Below are 20993 nucleotides of genomic sequence, written 5' to 3' on the forward strand. Positions count from 1 at the left end.
GGTAGGCCGGTAGACGTGTTCTTGGCGCCCATCCAAGCCCATGAACGCAGCACGGCGCAGCAGTGGACGATGGCCTCTGCAGCTTTGCGGCCTCGGCAGGCTCCGACGTCCAATACACTGCGCCACACACACCCAGATCACTTGGCGAGCCATTGAGCGCTTGCCTCCGCACCCAGCGAAACCTCCCCGCCGCTCCCGTGCAGCCACCCGCCCCCGTGCGATGCGATACTGACCCGTGTCTCCCATGGAGGGCGCAGCTCCCGCGGAAAGGCCCAAAAGGCGGGCAAAGAGCCCTGCCGGGCTGGACCTCTACTTCACCATCACCTCTGCCTCCCGGCTGGGCGCTGACGAGTCGAGCGACGACGAGGTGGATGCACCGCAACCAGCAGGCAATGCCAGTCGCCAGCTGCCGCCGCGCCGCCAGCTGCTGCCAGTTGCCGCCCTGTGACGGTCTCACCTCTCACCAAGCAGCCCCCCTCCCTCTTGCCTGGCCTGCTGCAGCTGAGACGTCCAGCCGTCCCAACTGCCGCTCCTCCCCAGAGCAGGCGGAGTCGCCTGTGGTGAACACCATGCCGGGAGTGGATTACGTGGGTGCAGGCACTGCTGCTTCTTCAATTCTTACCGCTGTCTGTACCTGCCCAGCCCCCCGCGTGTCCACCCTGCGAGCACTCTCATTCCATCTGCTGTGTGTTGTGCTGCAGGTTCCTGACACGCCCGAAGACGACTCGGCGCTGGCAGCGGTGGCCGCCGCCGGCGAGGCCGGCTGCGGCGACCTGCTGAAGCAGGCCCTGCGCAGGTCGGCAGAGAAGGGCAGGGCGGCTACCAGCGCGCAGCAGCAGGAGCAGCAGCCGCAGCAGGAGCAGCAAGCGGCGGCGGCACGGCCCGACGTGTCCACAGCGGCACAGGCGCAGGCATCTCCACCCTCCTCCCCATTCACTCGTGACCTAACCAACCACCAGCTGCCTGCCGCCGCCTCGCTGCGGCAGCAGGGGGGAGCCACAGCGCAGCCGGCGCCCCATTGCCAGAAGCTCGGCGCAGCGCTCCATGCGCGCGGAGCTACACCAGGACTTCCGCAGCAGCAGCAGCAGCAGTGGCAGCAAAGGCAGCACCACAGTGTGGGCCAGGCAGCAACCCACATGCCGCTCATCGGCGCAGCCTCTGAACCCATCCCGCTTGCGCAGCAGCAGCAGCAGCAGCAGCGTCAGCAGCCGCGGGCCAGCTTCTTGGCAGGTGCTAAAGCCGCGCTGCAGGAGGCCAGCGGTCCCGGGTCGCAGACTGTGCACGCCAGCCCCCGCCCCACTGCCAAGCAGCCCCACCCGCCCGCCAGGGCGGGCCAGGTGCCGCAGCTGGCGCTGCGCCGCTCCCCACTCGCCCTGGCAGCGCTGCCTGCGGCCCCAGGCAGCGCTTTGGCGGGGCAGGTAGCCGCGCCTCTGGCGGCGCCAGGGTTGACAGACAGGACGCCGCAGGGGCAGCTGGGCCTGCGCCGCACGCCAGGCACCCTGCAGGCACCTCCGACTGGCACAACGGATGGAGGCGTGTCCGCTGTGTCAGGTGGGGCAGCTGGTGCAGCATGCTGGAAGCCCCAACTGGCACAAGCAGGCCTGCTAGGCTATGCTAGGCATCCTCCCAACCATTGTTCTCGAGCATCCCACACCCTGCCCGTGTGTGCAGACGTGGACTCGGATTTTCTAAACCGGATAGCCTCCCTGGAGCGCAAGCATGCCGTCGCCCACACCAGCAGCGACCCTCAGCAGCAGCAGCAGCAGCAGCAGCAGGTGCTGCCTGTTGTGCAGCACGCAGCGCTAGGCCAGCAGCAGCTGCAGCAGCCGCCAGTGGCGCCTGGCCACCAGCCCCTGCTGCAGCAGCAGCCGGCCCAGGGCAGTGTGCCGGAGCTGCAGGTGCATGAGCTGGCACCAGCAGAACCGCCTGCTGCGCCAGTTGTGCTGCCAGCACCGCCCAGCGATGGGCCACTCAAGAGCGGCTGGTCTGACACCCCTGACTCTGCCTGCTTGGCCATGATGGATTGCCTGGAGCAGCAGGCAGCCGACAGGCTGGCAGGAGCAGCAGCAGGCGGTGCCGGCACGGCTGACGGCTCCCCCGTGCCCGCCCGCCAGCTCAGCTTCACCCCCACAGGGCATGGCGTGAGGGCAGCGGGGGCTGGCGCCGCTCCAGGGTCCACGCCACTCAGCTCCGGTGGGCGGCCAAGCAACCTGCCCACCTCACACTTGGGGCGTTCCGCGCTGCAGCAGGCTGCTGCTGCGGCGGTGGCGGGATTGCAGCAGGAGGGCCAGCCAGCCCTGGTGCAGGCAGTGGAGCAGGAGCAGCAGGTGTTGGTCCCGGAGCAGCAGCCAGTCGCCCCTGCCCTGCACCAGCATGCACCGCCAATGGCACAGCAGCAGCAGCCGCTGGCAAAGCTGGCAGAGTCCGGCCAGAAGCGCTCCCTGGCGGCATCCATCGCGCTGGAGCAGCTGGCTGCGCAGCACTCACCTGCTGCTGCTGCCAGGCAGCAGAAGGAGCAGCCGCACGCGGGCTTGCCCCCGACAGATCAGGGGCATGCCAGCAAGAGGTTGCGGGTGGGAGGTTCGCAGCCTGCCACGCAAGCGCCGCTCCCCTATGCGCAGCAGCAGCAACAGCAGCAGCAGCAGCAGCAGAACCCGCAAGCGGTAGCCGCAGCGGGTGGCCAGCCGCCTCTCAGTGCTCCCGCCCCGTCGCATGCCGCCGGACCGACGGCTGTGGCGATGGAGGATGCTGCCGCCACTTTCGATTACCGTGAGCAGAGGAGCAGCTGGTGCTGTGCTCATAGATGGATGCGTGGTGCTGGCTGCGCTGCACCTGCATTCATCGTTCGCTGTGCTCCCCGCCTGCTCGACCTGAGGTGAACCGTGCACCTGCCCTGCTGCCTGCCCGTTTTGCTTCCTTGCAGTGTGCAGCGATGATGAGAGTGAGGATGAGGAGGCGGACCGAAACCTGCCCCTGCTCTCCCAGTACATGCAGTCAGCGGGCAGGTCGCCGCAGCAGCTGCGCCGACAGCAGGAGGAGCGGCGGCAGCGGGCAGGCAGCAGGAGCCCGGGTGGCGAGGGGCGCTCGCCGCAGGGTGGCGAGGGTGCACCGGCATCGCGCAGCCCGCTGCTGGGGCAGGTGCAGGAGCAGGGGCAGGCGAGCCCCCTGCTCTCGGCCGACCTCGCCATGCTAGGTGCGAGGCAGGCAGGCTGGCTGGGCTGAGCGAGGCAGTTGGGAAGCAGCCGTGTGCTGCAGCAATGCATGCGTGTTCCTGCTGCCTGCAACTGCCCGCCACCTGTCGGGTTTCACAACAGCTGCGTCCCCATCTTCCCTCCTGCAGAGTCCTACCTGTCCACAGACCTGGCGGCCGCCTTCCGCACCATCACTGGCATCACCGGCCGCCTGTACGACTGGCAGGCAGAGTGCCTGACGACACCGGGCGTGCTGCACGTGAGCGCCGGGCGGGGCTGGCAGGCGGCGGTGCTTACATGTGGTTAGCCCCTGCTGCCTGCTTTCCAGCTGACAACTTAGGTTGTTGCTGCTGCGCCTCTGCCGGGCCAGGCTGCAGAAAGGCACGCCTATGGCCCACCGCTTCTTGCAGTGATGAGCACCTGCCTGCCTGCCTGCTTGCCTTCCATTCCTGCAGGGCAAAAACCTTATCTACTGCGCGCCCACCAGCGGCGGCAAGAGCCTGGTGGCGGAGGTGCTGATGCTGCGCCGCATCCTGACCACCAACCGCCCCGCCATGCTGGTCCTGCCCTTTGTGTCCATCTGCTCCGAGAAGAGCGAGCACCTGAGGTGGGCAGGGGGTGGGGGTGGGGGGTGGGGACGGACGAGCTTGTGGATGGCACAGCAAGCGGCTGGTGTGCTGGCACCTCTGACCGGCAGCTGGGTGTGGAACAGCAGGCAGGCATGGAGGCGGGCGGGCGGGCACCCGGTGCATTCCTGGCCACCTCATGCGGGCGACGCCTGAGTCGCCGCGCCGTGCTGGCCGTGGCATGCGTACGCGTGCAGCAAGGTCCTGGCAGCCATCAACAAGGAGGTGAAGGAGTTCTACGGCGGCAGCCACAGCCACGCGGCGCTGACCCAGACCACCGGCGTCATCGTGTGCACCATCGAGAAGGCCAACATCATGTGGGTGGCGGCGGGTGGCGGTGCCGCGTGTTGTGGCGGGATGCCGGGAGGCGCGCGCGAGTGGTGCCGGGTGCATGAGGAGGGATGGGAGGCGGGGCCGGGCTGGGGCTTTTTGCTAACGTGGCATGAGAGATGGTGGGGCCACTGGCGCATCTCACTCATGACGGCAGACAGACCTTGCCGCCATCGGCCCTTTGCTGCCTCGTCTCCCTCCGCAAACCTAGCCACCACATACACTTTCTCTGTCAGACACACACACACACGCCGCCTGCAGCATCAACCGCATGCTGGAGGACCAGAGCCTGGGCCTGCTGTCGTGCCTGGTGGTGGACGAGCTGCACATGGTGGGGGAGGAGGAGCGGGGCTACCAGCTGGAGCTCCTGCTCACCAAGCTCAGGTGAGGGCGATGGGGACCGGTAAGGAAAAACAACCAGCGTGAGGGAGGTGCGTGGCAGGGTAGGGTGCGGACACGGGCATGGTGCGGCGGGAAGAGGCCAAGAGGATGTGTTTTTTGTATCGCAGGTATGCGGCGGCTGCTGTGGATGACGAGGACGACAACTACCTGTCGGAGGGCCTGCAGATCATCGGCATGTCTGCCACGCTCCCAAATGTGGACAGGGTGGCCAAGTGAGTGCCGGGGATTGGGCTGGCGGGCAAGGCCCTGGGCAGGTGTCTGCATGCAACGGGCAGGCGCCTGCATGTCTCCTGCCCTTCCGTGTTTGCTGCACTGGCGGCTACCGACGGATGGGCCCGGGCCTCTTCTGTAGCAGATGGATGTTTGAAAGCCCGTGTGTCGCCCCACCCACGCAGGTGGCTGAATGCGCAGCTGTTTGTCACAGACTTCCGCCCGGTGCCGCTGCAGTCATTCATGAAGCAGGCAGGGCCGCTGCCGCCAGCCTCTGGGTCCACCTGGCGCGCCTGGGATGGCACGCGCCTGTTGGTTCCGTGCTGCTGCCGCTCGTGCTTGCATAGCCTGCGACTCAGGCAATGCTGGCGGGACCCTCCCATGATTGAACTTGTCCCCCCCACCTCCCCTGAGCAGGGTCTGAGCATCAAGAACGAGGCGCTGGAGGTGGTGCGCACGCTGGAGGTGCCGCAGGGCTGGGACACCAGCAAGACAGGGGTGCGCCGCTGGGATAGCTGCTTCGCATTGCTGCCGGGCTGCTCCCGGCTGCTTTAGAGGCCGGTGTGGTGGTTGTGCCTTGGCAGCCGGGCAGCCGCTGCCCCTACCGGTGGCAGGCGCACGCTCTCCTCCGTGCCTGCCTATTGTAGCCCATGCCCTGCATCCTCCACTGCTGCTCCCGCCCTTGCCACCTGTACAGGACAGCGACCACGTGGCACTGCTGGCGCGGGAGACGGTGGAGGGCGGGCACAGCGTGCTCATCTTCTGCGGCACCAAGAAGGCGTGCGAGAGCATGGCCAGGCGGGCGGCCAGGTGGGCGGGGAGCTGCGGGAGGTAGCAGCCGCTGGCGCAGCCGGAAAGAGGCAGTTTCGGGCGGCAGCGGCAGGCAGGGTTGGGCGCTGGCTGTGCGGCAGCAGTTGGAGAGCAGGCGACCGGGTCCCTGCAGCTCATCACCTATGCTTTCCCACCACCCATGCCGCTGCTGTAGGATGCTGGACATTCCGGAGCGCGAGCTGCGGCTCAAGGGCTGGACCGCCAGCCAGCGCCCCACCCGCGCCTCCCTGCTGGGAGACCTGCGCCGCGTGCCCGGCGGCGCCGACCCGGCCCTGCTCGAGTGCTTCCCACGTGGCGCCGCTTTCCACCACGCAGGTGCGGTGCCAAGGGAGGGCGGGGGCCACGACTGCCAGCTGCATACAGGCAGGCCCGGCTGCTGTCGCTGCTGGTGGCGCGCTGCCAATGGGCTGTTACAACAGGCAGGCAGGCAGGCAGGCAGGCAAGGCAGGCAGCTCCTCAGTTGGAGCGCCCGCCCGCACGCACGCCACCTGCCCCTGGCGTCCCTCCTGCCTGCTGGTCCACCGCTCCGCTCCCGCCCGCGCATCCCTTGCCTCCCCTGCAGGCCTGAGCAGCGAGGAGAAGGACATTGTGGAGACAGCCTACCGGTGCGGCGCGGTCAGCGTGCTGTGCGCCACCTCCACGCTGGCGGCAGGGGTCAACCTGCCCGCCAGGAGGGTCATCATCCGCCACGCCTACAAGGGCCGCTCCGCCAACGTCATCGACGGCACCTGGTGCGCCGAGCGTGCATGGCCGGCGGCTGCGGGAGGCCAGCCTGCCTGCCGGGGCTGGCAGCTGCCTGCACTGCCAGCTGTACGCTTGCAACGCTTGCGGTACCTGCTCTGTGACCCTCTGCCTCTCCTCCTCGTTTCCCGGCCCGCAGCTACCGGCAGATGGCGGGGCGGGCGGGGCGGGCGGGCATCGACACCCACGGCGAGTGCGTGTTGATCAACCAGGAGATTGGGGTGGTGGTGGGAGAGAAGCTCTTCACCTCGGGAGCCTCGCCCGTGCAGAGCTGCCTGGTGGATGGCAAGAAGGGTGCGTGGCTGCCGGGCTGCTGGGCTGGGTGCGCTGCATGTGTCGGGGCTGGCAGCACAGGCTGGCATGTGGGCGGTTTGCTGCAGCGACGGCCGACCTGTAGGCTGGTGGGAAAGTTCTAATGCCCACTTGCTGCTGTCCACAGCCCCTGCCGGTGCACTCGCTTCCCATGCAGGCCGCTCATCTGCATGCTGCCCTCCTGCCCTGCCCCTCCTCCTGACCACCTGCCTCGCCCGCCCAGCCTGGCCTGCAGGCATGAAGCGCGCGATGCTGGAGGTGGTGGTTAGCGGGGTGGTTGTGGAGCCGTCTGATGTGGAGCGATACATCCGCTGCACGCTGCTGGCTGCCATGAACGACTATCAGGTGGGCGTCTTGGCCAGGCTGGCTTCTTGGCCTTGTGTTTGCTGTCGAACATGCAATGTGCGGCGCCTGCTTGCTGCTGCCGCCCAGCGCTCCTTAACTCTTCACATGGCGCCATCCTACCACAAACAGCAGAAACACACCATCCCGCCCCCCCCCTCCCGCAGAAAGTGGCAGACACCACGATTGCGGCGCTGCGCTGGCTGGGCGCGCGGGACCACACATTCATCTACTGGGACGACGCCTCGCGCACCTACCAGCCCACGCCCTTTGGCAAGGCGGTGCTGGCCAGCGGGCTGCCGCCGGAGCAGTGCCTGGTGCTCAAGGTGTGGCGGGGGGAGATGCAGGGGCGGTGGGTGGACAGAGGTAGGTGGGAGATGGCGGGCATGGGGCGCGGCTGTGACCGCAGGCAGCCACACGTGCAAGCCTGGTGGAGCCAAGTGCACATGCTGCAAGCTGCTTAAGCCAACGGTGCTGCCCGCTTGGAAAGCGGCCCGGCGCTGGGCTGTGCCCCTGCATCACTCCGACAAGCCGCTGCTCCCCTGCATGTTCTTATTCCTGCTTGGTAAACCATGTGCAGGACGACCTGGCCCGCGCCCGGCAGTCGTTCGTCATGACTACTGAGCTGCACCTCACCTACCTGTGCGTGCCCGTCACCGAGAGCCTGGCCTTCTTGGACTGGAAGAAGTTTGAGGTCATGCTGGGCACGCTGTCGGTGCGCCGAGGTGGCAGGGCGCCGAGCTGGCTCCGCCGTGCATGCTGACGTGGCGCCGGCATGCACGCTGGGCTCTGCCGGCAGCGCTGCGAGCTGGCGCTGCTGTTGCTAGCGTGGGTTGCGCGGCGGGGCTGTGTGCCGGGCAGGGGTGGCTCGGCATTCTGCAGCCCAGCGCTGCCCGCCTGTCTGCCCGCCTGCCTGCACCTCTTTCCTGCACAGGGCCCTGACGCCTCTGTGGCCACCAAGGTGGGGGTGGACCGTGCCTTTGTGATGCGGGTGGCGCGCGGCATGCGGGGCGGCGCCCAGGGTGAGTCCAGAGCCAGGCCGGGCTGAGCCATTACACAACTGTGATGCAGCATCTTCGGCGCTCCGTGAGCCCTAGCCCAGCTCCAATCCAGCAACTCTTCATCTCCGCATGCCTGCGTGCTGCCCGCTGCCGCCCCGGCGTCCCTGCTGCGCAGACGGCGACAAGGAGCGCATCTGCAAGCGCTTCTGGATGGCGCTGATCCTCACAGACATCATTGCAGAGGCGAGCAAGGGAGGCTGCCTCTCCTGTGCTGTCGTGTCCTGCCGCTGATGGGGCTGCCAGGCGCCGTGTGCTCAGCATGCCCTGCCTGCTGCTGGTGCTGATCTGCCCGCCATCTCGGCATGACACTCTTCTGTTTTGAGCCGAGGAGCTTCTCTTGCGGCGGCGGCGGCGCTGCTGCTTGCAGGTCGACGTCCTGACGGTCCAGAAGAAGTATGCTGTGGGGCGGGGCGAGGTGCAGAACCTGCAGGACCATGCCGCGCGCTTTGCCTCCATGGTGGCCGCCTTCTGCGAGCGCCTGGGCTGGTACGATCTGGAGGCGCTGATAGTCAAGTTCCAGGTGTGGAGTTGAAGACGTGGCTAGTCTGTGTGTGTGCTGGGCATGTGGACTGGAACAGGGCGCTGCAGAGCGGGTTAGGGTGGGTGGTCTGATGCGGAGCGTAAACTGAGCAGCTGTTGGCCACCCTCCGCCGCAGAGCCGCGTGCTGCACGGCGTGCGCCCCGAGATACTGGCGCTCTCCGAGATACCCTTCGTCAAGGCCTACACCGCCCGCCTGCTGTACCGTGCAGGCCTCAGGTGCGGCGCCCGCCTGCTGCCCTGCCAGCGCCGCGTATGGCTGCAGCAGATGTTTGGCTTGATGCAATGCATCTTTGTCTGTGTGTGCCGCCCATCAGCACAACATCACTGTTGCGCTATCCACTGACCCAAGTCCACACGTGCTGTGCAGGACACCCGAGGCTGTGGCGGCTGTGGAGAATGTGGACCAGATTGTTTCCATCCTGGCCAATCAGCAGAGCAGCAACCCGTGAGCAGGCGCTGCGTGCGGTGCCCACAGGGTCGGGGAGCCAGCAAAGCAGCCGTGCAGGTGGCATCGACAGTGTGCAGCAGGTTCTCGTTTTGCGGTCTGGCCACCAACCTTGCTTGGCTCTTTTCTTTACTGCAGGGATAGCGGCAACCCGCTCCTGGTGCGGCGCCAGGCGCTCAAGATACTGCGAGGCGCCCGCGAGCTGCTCAACCGGCGGGCCAGGGAGCTGCGGGAGCAGGCGGAGGCTGCCTTCAAGCTGGTTGAATCGGCAGACAGGACGGAGCTCGCGCACGGCGAAGCAGAAGGAACAGCAGCAGCAGCAGGCGCAGACGACAAGGAGGAGGGGGAGGAAGAGGAGCAGCGTGAGGCCCGGGATGGTGTGGAGGCGCCCACGCCCGTCGTGGCAGCACGGGGGGAAGAGGGAGGGAAGCAGGCCGGCGGTGCTGCAGCTGGAGCAGGCCAGGCAGCTGGGACGAAAGGGCGTGGCGGTGGGCCCACCTCTGGGCGCTCAGCAAGGTCTGGCCAGTCTGCTGGCAGTGGCGGCGCCGTGTCGGCGGCCACGGCTGCAGCGGCAGCACCAGATGCGGGCAGCGATGGCGATGGTGAGGAGCTTCTGGAGGCGGCCCCCGAGCCTGTGCTGCCCCCAGACCCTTGGCAGTACGGCGCCCAGGCTGGCGTGCACTGCCTGGATACTCCAGATCTGGTGCGCCAGCTGTGCAGCGTCGTGCTGGCGCAGGTGCCTGGACCCCAGCAGCTGCAAGGCCTGCACCAACAACACCAGGGCCAGCAGCAGCAGCAGCAGCAGCGGCATGAATTCTTTGGGTTCCATTTCGACACGGTGGTCGTCGGCAGCGCAGCGGGGGCGGCAGCGCTGCTTCCCAAAGGGCCCACCGCGGCGCAGCGCCGCGACCACGCCTTGCACGACCGGCAGTCTGCGGGGTTGGGGGTGCGCCTGGAGGGCGTGGCCGTCAGCTGGCGCAGCGGCCAGGCCTTCTACGTGCCGCTGCACCGCCGCGACGACCTGCTGGCTGAGCTGCGGCCGCTCTTTTGGTCGGCGGCAGTGGAGAAGGCAACATGGGACCTGCGCGGGCAGCTGGCGGCGCTAGCCAAGGTGCTGGGCCCCGGGGCGCTGGGCGTGCCGGGCGATCAAGCGGCGGGTGAGCCTCCAGACGCGGCTGCAAAGCCCCTGCCAGCCAAGGCAGCTTGGCGTGTAGCTGCATGCATGTGTCCCGCTGTGGTCGTCGCTGCCACGCCTGTCGCCGCGCTGCTCCTGCAGCAGCGGCCAGGTGGCCCGGCCCGCAGCCCTGCTGACGCCCTCATGCATGCGCGCTATTGTGCAGGCTGCCCGCTGGCGCTGCGCGACCCTTTGGTGGATGTGCGGGTGGCTGCCTGGCTTGGCACGCCCGACGACGGGCGGCTCAAAGACGAGAGCAGCCACAGCGTGGGCAGCGGGCGCAAAGAGCCTTACACGCTCAGCGACATGCTCAAGTGAGTGGAGGTGGGGAGGAGGTTTGATGAAGTCAAGTGGGGAAGTGGGACGCTTGAGTGAGCTGGGGTGAAGGAGCTCCGAGGGCAGGCTGGGCAGCGGCTGGAGTGCCAGCCGGCAGCTTGCGTGGCACCTGGAGAAAGCTGTGGATGTGGCTCTGTGTCTCGCTCCTATGCGTCGGTCTCGCTCCCAGGCTTGCCACCTGCCTGGTGTGACATTGCGTGCAGGATTCGTGGCGGGCAGGCGGTGTGGGCTGAGGCCACCCAAGGCATGCAGGCCAGCACGGCAGCTTCGGGCGCACGGCGTGCCGATGCTGGGCGGCGCGCTGCTCAGGCCCGCAAGATGTGGCAGCTGCTGCGTAGCCGCCTGCGGGGCGACGTGAGTGTGGTACCGCTGTTGCCAGCCCCAGCACCTGTCACTCGACAGCCTATCAGTCGATGGCCCACCACCGCTTGCAACCTTCCTGCCCTGCTTTTCCGCCAACCCGCGTGCCCCGCTCTGCCTCCCCTGCCTGCTCATCTCAACACCCAACCCCTCCTCCACGCCTATACCTGCGACACCTGCAGGAGCTGCTGCCTCCGCTGTGGCGTACCGAGATGCCGCTGGTGCGAGTGATTGTAGACATGGAGGCAGCGGGGCTGGCGATCAACGAGGCAATCCTGAACACAGGCAGGCCATGCCGGCACGGGTGCTTCTCGTGCCATCCCTCTGCTTGTACCGGCCCGCATGCTGAGCACAGTTGCGGCGGCAGCACGTGGTCTGCAACACGCGGCACTGCCATGCCCATCCCTGCCTGTCCACACACGCCTGCCTGCCTGCCTGGCTGTGGCCGGTGCAGAGGAGCCGATGCTGCAGCGCCGTATTGAGGAGCTGGAGGGCATGGCGCATGCCGAGGCAGGGCAGGAGTTCAGCCTGAGCTCGCCGCAGGAGGTGGGCTTGGTGGTGAAGGGTGTGCAAGGCAGGCGGCGGGAGGGCGCTAGCGCCCTTGCCTAGCAGCAAGCTCTGCGCCAGCTCCCTGCTGGCCCTGCCTGCATGTCAGTGCAGGTCCATACGTCCCCGCCCTCTAACCTATCTCCTCCTCCTGCTATGCATGCTGTGCATTGGGGTTCTTCCCCTGCAGGTCAGCCGCATCCTATTCGAGGTGCTCAAGCTGGCGCCGCCGCCCTGCGCCAAGGACCTCAAGAGCGGCGGATATTCCACTGGCCAGGAGGTGCGCCTGCCTTTGTGTAGTGCACGTGTGCGTGTATGGGAGTATGGGGGTGAGGTGGCGTGGACTGGGCTGCAGGGCTGGCTTCAGGCGGCAGCGGCGGCGGCGTGTGATGTGCATGGGGGTGGGTGGGCGCTCTCCGCCGCTGCATGCCGGCTGGGCAGCGCTGAGGAGGCGCCTGCCCACCTGCATGTGCACCATACACACGCATGCACGCCCCTTTGACGCAATGCCCCACTGCTGGCCCCTGTCCCCCTTCCCCCTGCCCCTTTCCCCCTCCCCCTGCCCCCTTGCCCCTGCCACGCCACTGCCGGGAGCAGGTGCTGCTTGAGCTGCACGAGCACCCCATCGCCCGCCTTATCTTCGAGCACCGCAAGCTCAGGACGCTGCTCAACAGGCAAGGCGGGCCTGGATTGCTCCCGTGTGCCGCACACCTGGCCTTCTCCCACATTGTTTTTGAGACCTGCTCAACAGGGCATCGATTGAATGCTGAACAGGCAGCCGAATGGCGAGCCGACCAGGCAGCTGTCGCACCAAAGCTCTCGGCATCCCTCCTCCTGCCGCCGCCGCCATCCACCCCGCAGGTTTGTGCAGGGCTTCAAGATGCACCTGGCCTATGCCGAGGCTGTGAGCTACCCCGGCGGGCTGGTGCTGAAGCGCATCCGAGGCTCCATCAACCAGACCTGTACAGACACAGGCGAGGCGGGCTGCTGCGCTGCAGGGACCCTTCCCCAGCGGCGAGGCGGGCTGCTGCGCCCGCCCCCACTGCTGCTGCGACTGGGGATCGCCGTCACCGCTGCCGCCGCCAGCGCTGGTCCAATGGCTGCTCAGCAGGGGACGCGGCGGATGCTGCTGGGGACAGCAGGCGCCACGCCATGCTGCCCACCCGTCCACACTCACGCACCCTCTGCACGCTCACACACACACGCACACGCTGCACCCTCCTCCCGCAGGCCGTCTGGCCATGGATGAGCCAAACCTGCAGTGCGTGCCCAAGCCGCGGGCCTACAAGGTCCTGCTGACGCCCGGGGAGCTGGGCTCCGCGGCCAGTGGCGCCAGCGCCCATGCCGACCGCACCGCCAACCTGCGCGCCGCGTTTGTGGCGCCGCCGGGCTGCGTGCTGCTGTCGGGTGGGCGCAGGCAGCGGCCGGGGGCAGCCTGGCGGGCTGGCAGGGAGCGGGAGCCGCGGAGCAAACGCCGCACAGCCACGGATGCGTGGCTGCAGCCCTCCGGGGAGAGACAGGCTCCCGCTGGCTGCCTGCTGCTGGCGCAACCCCGCTGCGCAGCGTCGCGCCCGCCCTGCCGCCGTCCAGTGTATCATCCGCCCCGCTCTGCCGCTCCCACCCGCCGCGCCGGGGCTGCTCCCACCTTCCAGTGTTCCCTTCCACTGCTCACCAAACCACTCGGCCGCCTGCCTGCCCCTCCGCCTGCCGTTCCCGCCTTCCACCATTCCCTCCCGCCACTCACCACACCACTCGGCCGCCTGCCCGCCCCTCCGCCTGCAGCCGACTACCGCCAGATCGAGTTCCGCCTCATGGCGCACTTCAGCGGCGACCCGGGCCTGGCCCGCGTCTTCTCGGAGGACGGCGCCGACCCCTTCCGCCTGCTGGCGGCGCAGTGGCTGGGCGCACCGCAGGAGCAGGCGCGCCCGCGGGGCTGGCTGGGGCGGGGCCGTAGGGGGGTATTCAGAAGGGGTAGGGGGGTAAAGAGAAGGGGCCCTGCTGCTGGGGGTCGCGGCGGTGTCGGCGCGGCCGGGGCTGGAGCTGCTGCAGGGGCCCGGCGCCCCGAAGCCTGCGGCCCGGCGGCTCCCCAGGCGGCTGCAGCGCTCCGCCGTGCCTGAACAGGCCCACCGTTCTCCCCGCTGCCCGCTCCACACACCACCCTGCTCACTCTGCACCCCATCCCGACCTTGCCCCATGGTTCCCATCCCACCCTGCCCTGTCACCTTGGTGTGTTGGCCCTGCCTGTGCCTGTCTGCAGGTCACCCAGCAGCAGCGGGACCATGCCAAGCAGCTGACGTACGGCCTGCTGTACGGCATGGGCGCCGCCAAGCTGGCGGACGAGCTCGGCTGCAGCGTGGCGGAGGCCAGGACCGCGCAGGTGCGGCGGCAGCGGCGGCGACGGCGGCCTGCAGCCGCCCGCTGCGCTGGGGTCGCGCCCAGGTGCCGGGCGTCGGTGCAGCCCCAGCCGCAATGGCGCGCACCGGAAGCCGCGCCAGGCAGCGGGCGGCAGGGGTGGCGCGGGCGCCTGCCCGTCCAGGCCCCACGCCAGCCTGTCCGTTCCCACCTCGCGCCAGCCTGCACTTTCGGACGTCAAGCAGCCTGCCCGTCCAGCCCTCAAGCCAGCCTCGGTTGCTCCCCTCACCCCCCACCCTCCCTCCTGTGACCCACCCGGACCGCTATGCGAGCAGGAAAAGTTCCGGGCCAGCATGCCGGGCATCGAGGCGTGGCAGGCGCGGGTGGTGGCCGAGTGCCGGCGCCTGGGCTATGTGGAGGTGGGTGGGTTGGCGGGGTGGAGGGGGAGGAGCATGCTTCACCTGGAAGAGAAAGGGAGGGGCATACCTCACCTGACGTGCACAGCATACACAGCATACGTGCCTCCCGGCCTCCCCTCTTACACACCCACCGCCTCACAGCCTCACCGCCCTGGACCCTGCCCCCTCCCCTCCCCCTCCCTTGCCCTGCTGCCAGACGCTGGCCGGGCGCCGCCGCTACCTGCCCAACATCAACTGCCGCGACGGCAGGAAGCGGGCGGCGGCGGAGCGGCAGGCCAAGAACACCGTGTGCCAGGTGCGGCAGCGGCGGCGGCGGCGGCGGTGCTGCGTGCGCGTGCGGTGTGTGCGTGTGCGGTGTGTGTGTGTGTGTGGTGTGTGTGTGCTGTGTGTGTGCGGTGTGTGTGTGCGCGGTGTGTGCATGTGTGGTGGCAGTGTGCTGGTGCCGGGAAGCGAGGGGAGCCCACATGCACCAGCTCTGGAGCGTGGTGCAGCCATAGGCCATATGGCAGGCTGCCGCCTGCCTCAAGGGCAGTGCCCACTCGCCTCCCACCCTGCCTTGTACTCCCCTCTTGTCTCCTGCCGCCCTCTGGAGCTGACCCCTGCTTTCTGCGCCCTGCCGCTGCCCTCTGCTGCCCCACTGCACATCTCTGCAGGGCTCTGCAGCTGACCTGGCCAAGGCCGCCATGGTTGCCATCCACACGCGGCTGGCGGCATGGCTGGCACTTGGGAGTGGCGGCAACTGCGGCTGCGGCGGCGGGCCCGGCGGCGGCCCCGCGGCGCGCCTCGTGCTGCAGATTCACGACGAGTTTCTGCTAGAGGTGGCGGGTGGGTGCACTGCCTGCCTGCCTGCCTGCCTGCGTTTTGTGGTGGCGGGAAGCATGTGCGGTTGGGTTGGGTGCATGCATGGCTGCGGGTGCCTGCCTGCCTGCCTGCCTTCACACTCCCCCACCCACACACACACACACGCGCACACCCGCAGAGCCCCTGCTGGAGCCTGTGGCCCGCCTGGTGCGCGACTGCATGGAGGGCCTGGCCTCGGGGGTGCGCCTGCGCGTGCCGCTGCGCGTGCGCCTGGCGGCGGGGCCCTCCTGGGGGGAGCTGCAGCCCGTGGAGCTGGGGCGGTGATGATGCGGCGGACCCCGCCTGCTTGGAGCCTTGGATGACCTTGCAGCCGCCGCCGCGTGCGCGACCAACCCCTTGACCCTAGCCTCTCATTCAACCGACGACTGACGACGTGGACCGACACACTCTCTCGACCGCAACACTGCTCTACTCTTCCCGTGACACCTGCTTCTTGCGCCAATCTAATTCATGATCCTTTCCCTGCTCGACTGTCAACCGCTCAACCGTGATGCACCAACCGCTTCCTCTCTCCCGCTTCCTTCCCTCTCTCGTTGACCCTTCCCCCAGCTGGGCCCCCGCTGCAAACTGTGGCCTATTGCACTAAGTTAGGACGCCAATCGGAATGAAATCAGGTGTGACAGCATTGCAAAAGAATCGCTAGCGCGGGCGGCAGGCCGGCGTATCGTCCCGGCAGCCTGGCAACCCCCGCCGCAGAGGCGCTCCTACTGCTTGGAGAAGCAGAGGCGCTCCTACTGCTTGGAGAAGTATTCCTGGCTTTCCTTGGGGTTGGGCTTGATGGTGGCGGCGCCCTCCTGCCAGTTGGCGGGGCACACCTCGCCGTGCTCATCCGTGAACTTGAAGGCCTTGAGCAGGCGCAGGGTCTCGTCCACTGCGCACGCCGGGAGGGGCAGGGGCACGCGCGGGGGCGGAAGCAGAGGCAGGGTGGAGGAATGTCAGGGCAGGACACAGGGCAGAGTGGGGGGCAGGGGGGTGGTGTGAGCCCGAGGAGCCCAGGGAGAGGCAGGGAGGGCGTCGCAGCACCGCCGCCGGCCCCCGGCTCCCCGCTGCTCAGCCTGCCACTACGCGTCGTCGTCCCAGCCCGCTACCTGCTGTTTTCTGCCGGGACCAGCCCGGGTCCGCAGTGCCACACCCCCCACAGCCCCGCCCTCCATGACCACCGCCAAGCCACACACATACGCCCCCCGCACTCACCGCTGCGGCCCACGGGCAGGTCGTTGACGGTCTTCTGGCGCAGGCGGCCGTCGGGGCCGATGATGAAGAGGCCGCGCAGCGCCACGCCTGCGTTCTCGCCCTCCTCAATCAGAACCTCGTAGTCCTGTGGGTGGGAGGGTGGAGGGAGGGCTGAGGGGAGGGGTGAGGCGGGGAGGAGGGCGTGGGAAGGATCGGCAAAGGGCGCATGGCGAGGGCCAGGAGCCAGGAAGCAGCTTGCAGGGCAGGGCCGGGGGTGGTGAAACCAGCCGCGGGGCCACCCCACCGCTGCCGCCTTTACCTTGGAGATGGACTTGGTCAGGTCTGCAGCAGAGCGGCCATGCAGGGCATGAAGGGCACGCGTCAGCAAACGACTCGAGGGCGCGCGGCAGCAGGCCAGTGCAGGGCAGCCAGAGGCGGCACGCATGCTTGCCGGTCGCCAGCTCAGGGTGCGACGCGAGCAGCAGGCAGGCTGCCAACGCGGCGCCACAACGGCATCGTGCCCACCTGCCAGCAGCGGGTAGCCCAGGCCGCCCAGGCCGCCCTTGTTGCGGGGCGTCTGGATCCAGGCCAGGTGGGAGAACACGCTGTCCACGCTGGCGCCCACCACCTGCGCCAGGCCAGGCGACGCGCGCGTGCAATCAGAGCGTGGGTGGAGGTGGAGCAGGCGGCGGCCTCCTCCCTCCCGCGTGGCCCTCCCACGCTGCCCCTCCCACTCCCCATGCACCCACCAACCCCAGGGCAAGCAACCAAGCCAGCCAGCCAGCCAGCCAAGCCAGCCAGCCAGCCAGCCAGCCAGCCAGCCAGCCAGCCAAGGCAGGCAGGCAGGCAGGCCCACCTCCACCCCGATGTCGCGGAACTCCTGGATGCGATCTGAGAAGGCGATGATCTCTGTGGGGCACACAAAGGTCCAGTCCAGGGGGTAGAAGAAGAGCACCACATACCTGCGACAGACAAGGGGGGCAGGGGCAGGGTTGGGGGGACGAGAGGAGGGCGGGGTGGGGTGCTGGGGGTGGATGGCAGGCAGGTAGGGTGTGTGTGCGGCGGGAGCACTAAATGGGTGGCCTGCACTGCAGCAGTGCGGCGGCTGTCTCCTGTGTGCCGCCCTGGCGCACTCACTTGCCCTTGTAGTCCGCCAGGGAGATGGACTTGAACTCGCCGTCCACCACGGCGGTGCCGCTGAAGGCGGGGGCTGCAGAAAAGGGCGGCGGGGGGGCGGCGGCGGCGGCGGCAGGGGCGGGGCAGTGAGGGGCGCCAGCAGGGGAGCCCGCGGCAGCGCGCAGTGGGCTCGGTGTAGGCGCAGTGGCGGCACCAGCCGCGCCCCAGGCCTCTCCGGCCAGCCTCCATGGTGTTTGCCCTGATCGCGCACACCAAAGGCGGTCTGAGCAATCCCAGGAGCCATCCGACCATGGCCAGAGGGGTCAGCAGCGCAATGCAGCTGGCCCGGCTGGTCACCTGCAGCTCCGATAATGGCGGGCATGGCGAGGCTGATCGACGGTCTTCACACCCACCAGGCAACTCAGGCGATCGGGAATTGGGTTTGCAATGGGCCGCTGGCCCATGCAGCGCCCTTGCGGCGCTGCATGGGCCCCGGAAGAAACCCCACTCACGTTTCCGTGGCCTGCCCCTGCGATAATCGCTCGCGGGGGCGCCCAGAACCTGTTCCCGATCCCCTCGTGTACCAAAGCGGCAGCCCTGATCCGGGCGTCGCTGCAGGGCTGAGCGGGAAGGCCCATCGTCTCTCAGCCCCCCTCTCTCACTTGAAGACCCCCGCTCACGCCCGATCAAGCCCGGCAACGCATATAGATAGGTGGGTGGTGGCGCGGCCGTCTTTGCGGGCCGTGTGCGCACTCACACCATGCCATGCCGTTTTGGCGGGATGTTTGGGCTCGCCCTCTCCCGACCCTCTCGCCGCCCGCGGCGCCGCTCTCCTGCCGCCCATTATTTTTTCATGATTGGGGCAGCAGCGGGGACGGCCTCTCTCGCGCTACCCGGCCCCGTTTGGCAGGGGGGAAGTGGGCATGAGGCGCCAGCCCACGCGCCCTCACGCCCCCACCTCAGGCGCTTGCCCCGCGTCCCAGAGGTTTCTCCGGGGTGCCCGATCGTTTGCTGACCCACCGGCCGCGCGGCATCCACCCTTGCTGCAGTCCCGCCAGCGAGACCAGCTGCCGCCCTCGCGCACCCTACCAGCCACACGCGCTTGAACTGTCGGGCAGCCCCTGCCGCCATGGCGTCGCCCTACACGCTGCAGCGCTCGTCGGCGTGCGGCAGCCAGTCGGTGGCCACCCCGGTGGCGCGGCGAGACCTCCACGCGCTGCGCAACGGCCAGGACAGCCTGGATAGCAGCCCGCGCTGCCCGCTGGCCTGGTCGCCGCCAGCCAGCTACGCGGCCGGCGCGACCGCGCCCACCAGCAGCAGCGGGTGCACCGACAGCGTGGCGCCGGAGCTGACGTGTCAGGAGCAGCTGGAGGGGCGGTGCAGCCCCGAGCGGGGCGCAGCCGAGGCGCTGGCGGCGCTGCCGCGCCCGCCCTCGCCGGCGGCCTGCCTGCGCGAGGCCAACCGCAGCGCCCAGGCGCCGCCGCTGCAGCCATTCTGCACCCCCAAGGCAGCCATGTATCAGTTCGGCAGCCCCCTGTGCAGCCCCGCACGGCCCAGCAGCCTGTCGCCACCTGGCGCCCACCTGGCCGGCGGCAGCCCGCTGGCGACGCCCCAGCCGCCGCTCAGGTGAGGGTGCGGCCCCGGCCACCCGCTGCGACACCACCTGCCTGCCGTGGCCTGCCGAGCGCACACCGCTGCGCCGGCAGCGCTTGCCACCGCGGCCGCCGTTGCGGCGGCGCTTCCTGCAAGCGTGTGTACCAGCAGATGGGATGACGTCACCCCCTGCAACCCCCTTTCCCGCCGCTTTTGCTCCGCAGCTTGTCCGGCGCCGCCGCGGCGCCCCCCTCGCCGCCGCTCGTCACCCTGTCTCCCCGCATCCTCCACGCCGGCCTGATGCGGCCCTGCAGCGTCAGGCTGACTGGCTCAGGCAAGCGCGGGGGCCGTGCACCGCCGCTGTTTGCGCCACCGTGTGCCTGGAAGGGCGCACCTCACCCGTCCACTCCCCGGCTCCCCCGCCTGCTCTGCTTGACTCCTCCTTGTGCTCCTCCCCGCCTGCAGTGCGCCTGTGCGGCGACCGAATCACTCCCATCCCCCGCACCCTGTTCTCCACGCTCTCACCCGACAAAGGCGCCGCCCCGGCAGGCGCCGCCGCCGCCGCCCCGGCCCGCCTGGGCCACGGCCCCGCGGCGGCCTTCCCGCTGCTCCCCGAGCCGCCACGCCCGCACAGGGCGGCTCCCGCGGCCCGCACCGCCAGCGCCGACAGCGCCAACCGCCAGCCTCAGGTGCGCCTGCCCAGCTGGCCCCCTTTCTTCCCGCTCTCGCCAGCCCACCACCTGTCCTGTTCCCTCAAGTGCCGGCTTGTCCGCCCGCCAGCAGCATGGCGGCTCTGGCTGCCTGCCAGCAGGCCCGGTTTGGCCCCCAACCTCCCCACCCTGGCGCCCTGCCTGCAGGCTGGGTCCTGGCAGCGCGAGCTTTCGTTTGCCGACCTGCTGACGGCGCACCGCCCGGTGGCGGCGCCGCTGCCGGCGGCCCCGCGCCCACCCGCCTCGCCGCCCCGTGCAGCGGAGCTGGTGGCTGAGATGGCTGTCACGCCCCGCAAGCGCGCCCGCAAGAGCCTGGCGCCGCTGCGCGCGGCCGCGTGCGAGGGCGAGGCGGCGCAGCAGCAGGCTGGCGCCGCCCCTGGCCCGCCCCTGCACGGCAGCTGCCAGGGCGAGAGCGACGGCGACTCGTCTGGGCTGCAGGAGGATGCCGCCCTCAGCACACCGCGCAAGCTGCCAAGGTGGGGCACAACGCCGCCGCTCGCCGCCTGGGGCCGGCGACTGGCTGTGGCGCCTCCTCCTTCGCATGCCCCCGCCGCTGCTCACTGCTTCGCTGCTTGCCGGCCCGCCCCGCTGCAGGCGCAAGTAGGTTAGTGCCCGGGCTTGCAGCCCAAGCACCACCCACATCTGGTTCCTTCAAGTCAAGGTAAAATAATGGTTCGCAGGCACATGCATGTAGGCATCGCCGCACACGTATAGATTGAACCCAACGTAGCCCTCTCGCTCCCACTGTACCACAGCTAGCCTTTTTCCTTACCGTACCCCCTAGACCCTTCCTCACACCCCAAGCTCCCCGCCAGGCATTGTTTTTTCCCCCGCACTGTCCGGCGCCCACCTCACGATTCCATAGCTGCGCAGCTGTGTGCTGTGGCGCCCCTCTCTCCACCCTACCTGCACGCACCCTACCGCATGTCCAACAAACGAGGCCAAACGTTGTTGTGCCCCCCTGCACATATTCGCACCGTACACGCACCGCACACACTCTGCCAAGTGCCTCCTTTGCTGCCTTTTGCTTGGACCGACTACACAACACAGGGACCCCCGCCTGCCCGCTGTGGGCAGGCCGCGTCGCGCCCTCTGGCGTATGCATGCCAGCTGCATCATTTTCCCCCGGGGCACACTGGCTAACGACGCTACACGTACACCCTCTCTGCACACCGCGCTATGTGGCTTGGGTTGTTTGGAGCTACTCCATCATTCACCCCTCATCTCTACCTGCACTGCACCTTCATTTGTGTCTGCATCCCCCCCGCCGACCATCACAGTTCCCCTGGGTATGAAACAAGACTTCCATTCTTTTCGCGTG

The 20993-nt window shown here is 68.8% G+C and overlaps 3 protein-coding genes across 3 annotated transcripts; 2 read left to right on the plus strand and 1 right to left on the minus strand.

Annotated features, from left to right (window-relative positions):
- Nucleotides 1-1527: 1527 nt before the first annotated feature.
- On the plus strand, nt 1528-15344 carry CHLNCDRAFT_52598 (hypothetical protein; the record flags this gene model as incomplete). The annotated part of the gene is made up of 37 exons (XM_005847258.1): nt 1528-1546; nt 1672-2769; nt 2924-3193; nt 3341-3450; nt 3647-3798; nt 4015-4134; nt 4409-4531; nt 4657-4761; nt 4945-4984; nt 5177-5257; nt 5457-5569; nt 5745-5905; nt 6153-6321; nt 6471-6625; nt 6879-6988; nt 7153-7311; nt 7566-7700; nt 7920-8007; nt 8162-8262; nt 8414-8566; nt 8703-8803; nt 8955-9032; nt 9171-10189; nt 10373-10520; nt 10746-10896; nt 11085-11123; nt 11359-11448; nt 11639-11728; nt 12046-12146; nt 12310-12410; nt 12679-12855; nt 13231-13406; nt 13706-13825; nt 14136-14219; nt 14416-14514; nt 14873-15044; nt 15199-15344. 37 exons carry the CDS (start codon nt 1528-1530, stop codon nt 15342-15344), a joined length of 6354 nt encoding a protein of 2117 aa, XP_005847320.1.
- A 467-nt stretch (nt 15345-15811) lies between these two features.
- On the minus strand, nt 15812-17464 carry CHLNCDRAFT_23497 (hypothetical protein; the record flags this gene model as incomplete). Its single annotated transcript, XM_005847425.1, has 6 exons — nt 15812-15951; nt 16275-16398; nt 16573-16595; nt 16779-16881; nt 17110-17215; nt 17391-17464. Coding segments are annotated over 6 exons (570 nt in total), but the record flags the coding sequence as incomplete, so codon positions are not given.
- A 1034-nt stretch (nt 17465-18498) lies between these two features.
- On the plus strand, nt 18499-20276 carry CHLNCDRAFT_134468 (expressed protein; the record flags this gene model as incomplete). The annotated part of the gene is made up of 5 exons (XM_005847259.1): nt 18499-18995; nt 19187-19338; nt 19428-19651; nt 19820-20148; nt 20267-20276. The coding sequence occupies 5 exons, from the start codon at nt 18499-18501 to the stop codon at nt 20274-20276; spliced, it is 1212 nt and encodes a 403-aa protein (XP_005847321.1).
- Nucleotides 20277-20993: the final 717 nt, after the last annotated feature.

Source organism: Chlorella variabilis (assembly GCF_000147415.1).
Source record: "Chlorella variabilis unplaced genomic scaffold CHLNCscaffold_11, whole genome shotgun sequence".
NCBI classification, from domain to species: Eukaryota; Viridiplantae; Chlorophyta; class Trebouxiophyceae; order Chlorellales; family Chlorellaceae; genus Chlorella; species Chlorella variabilis.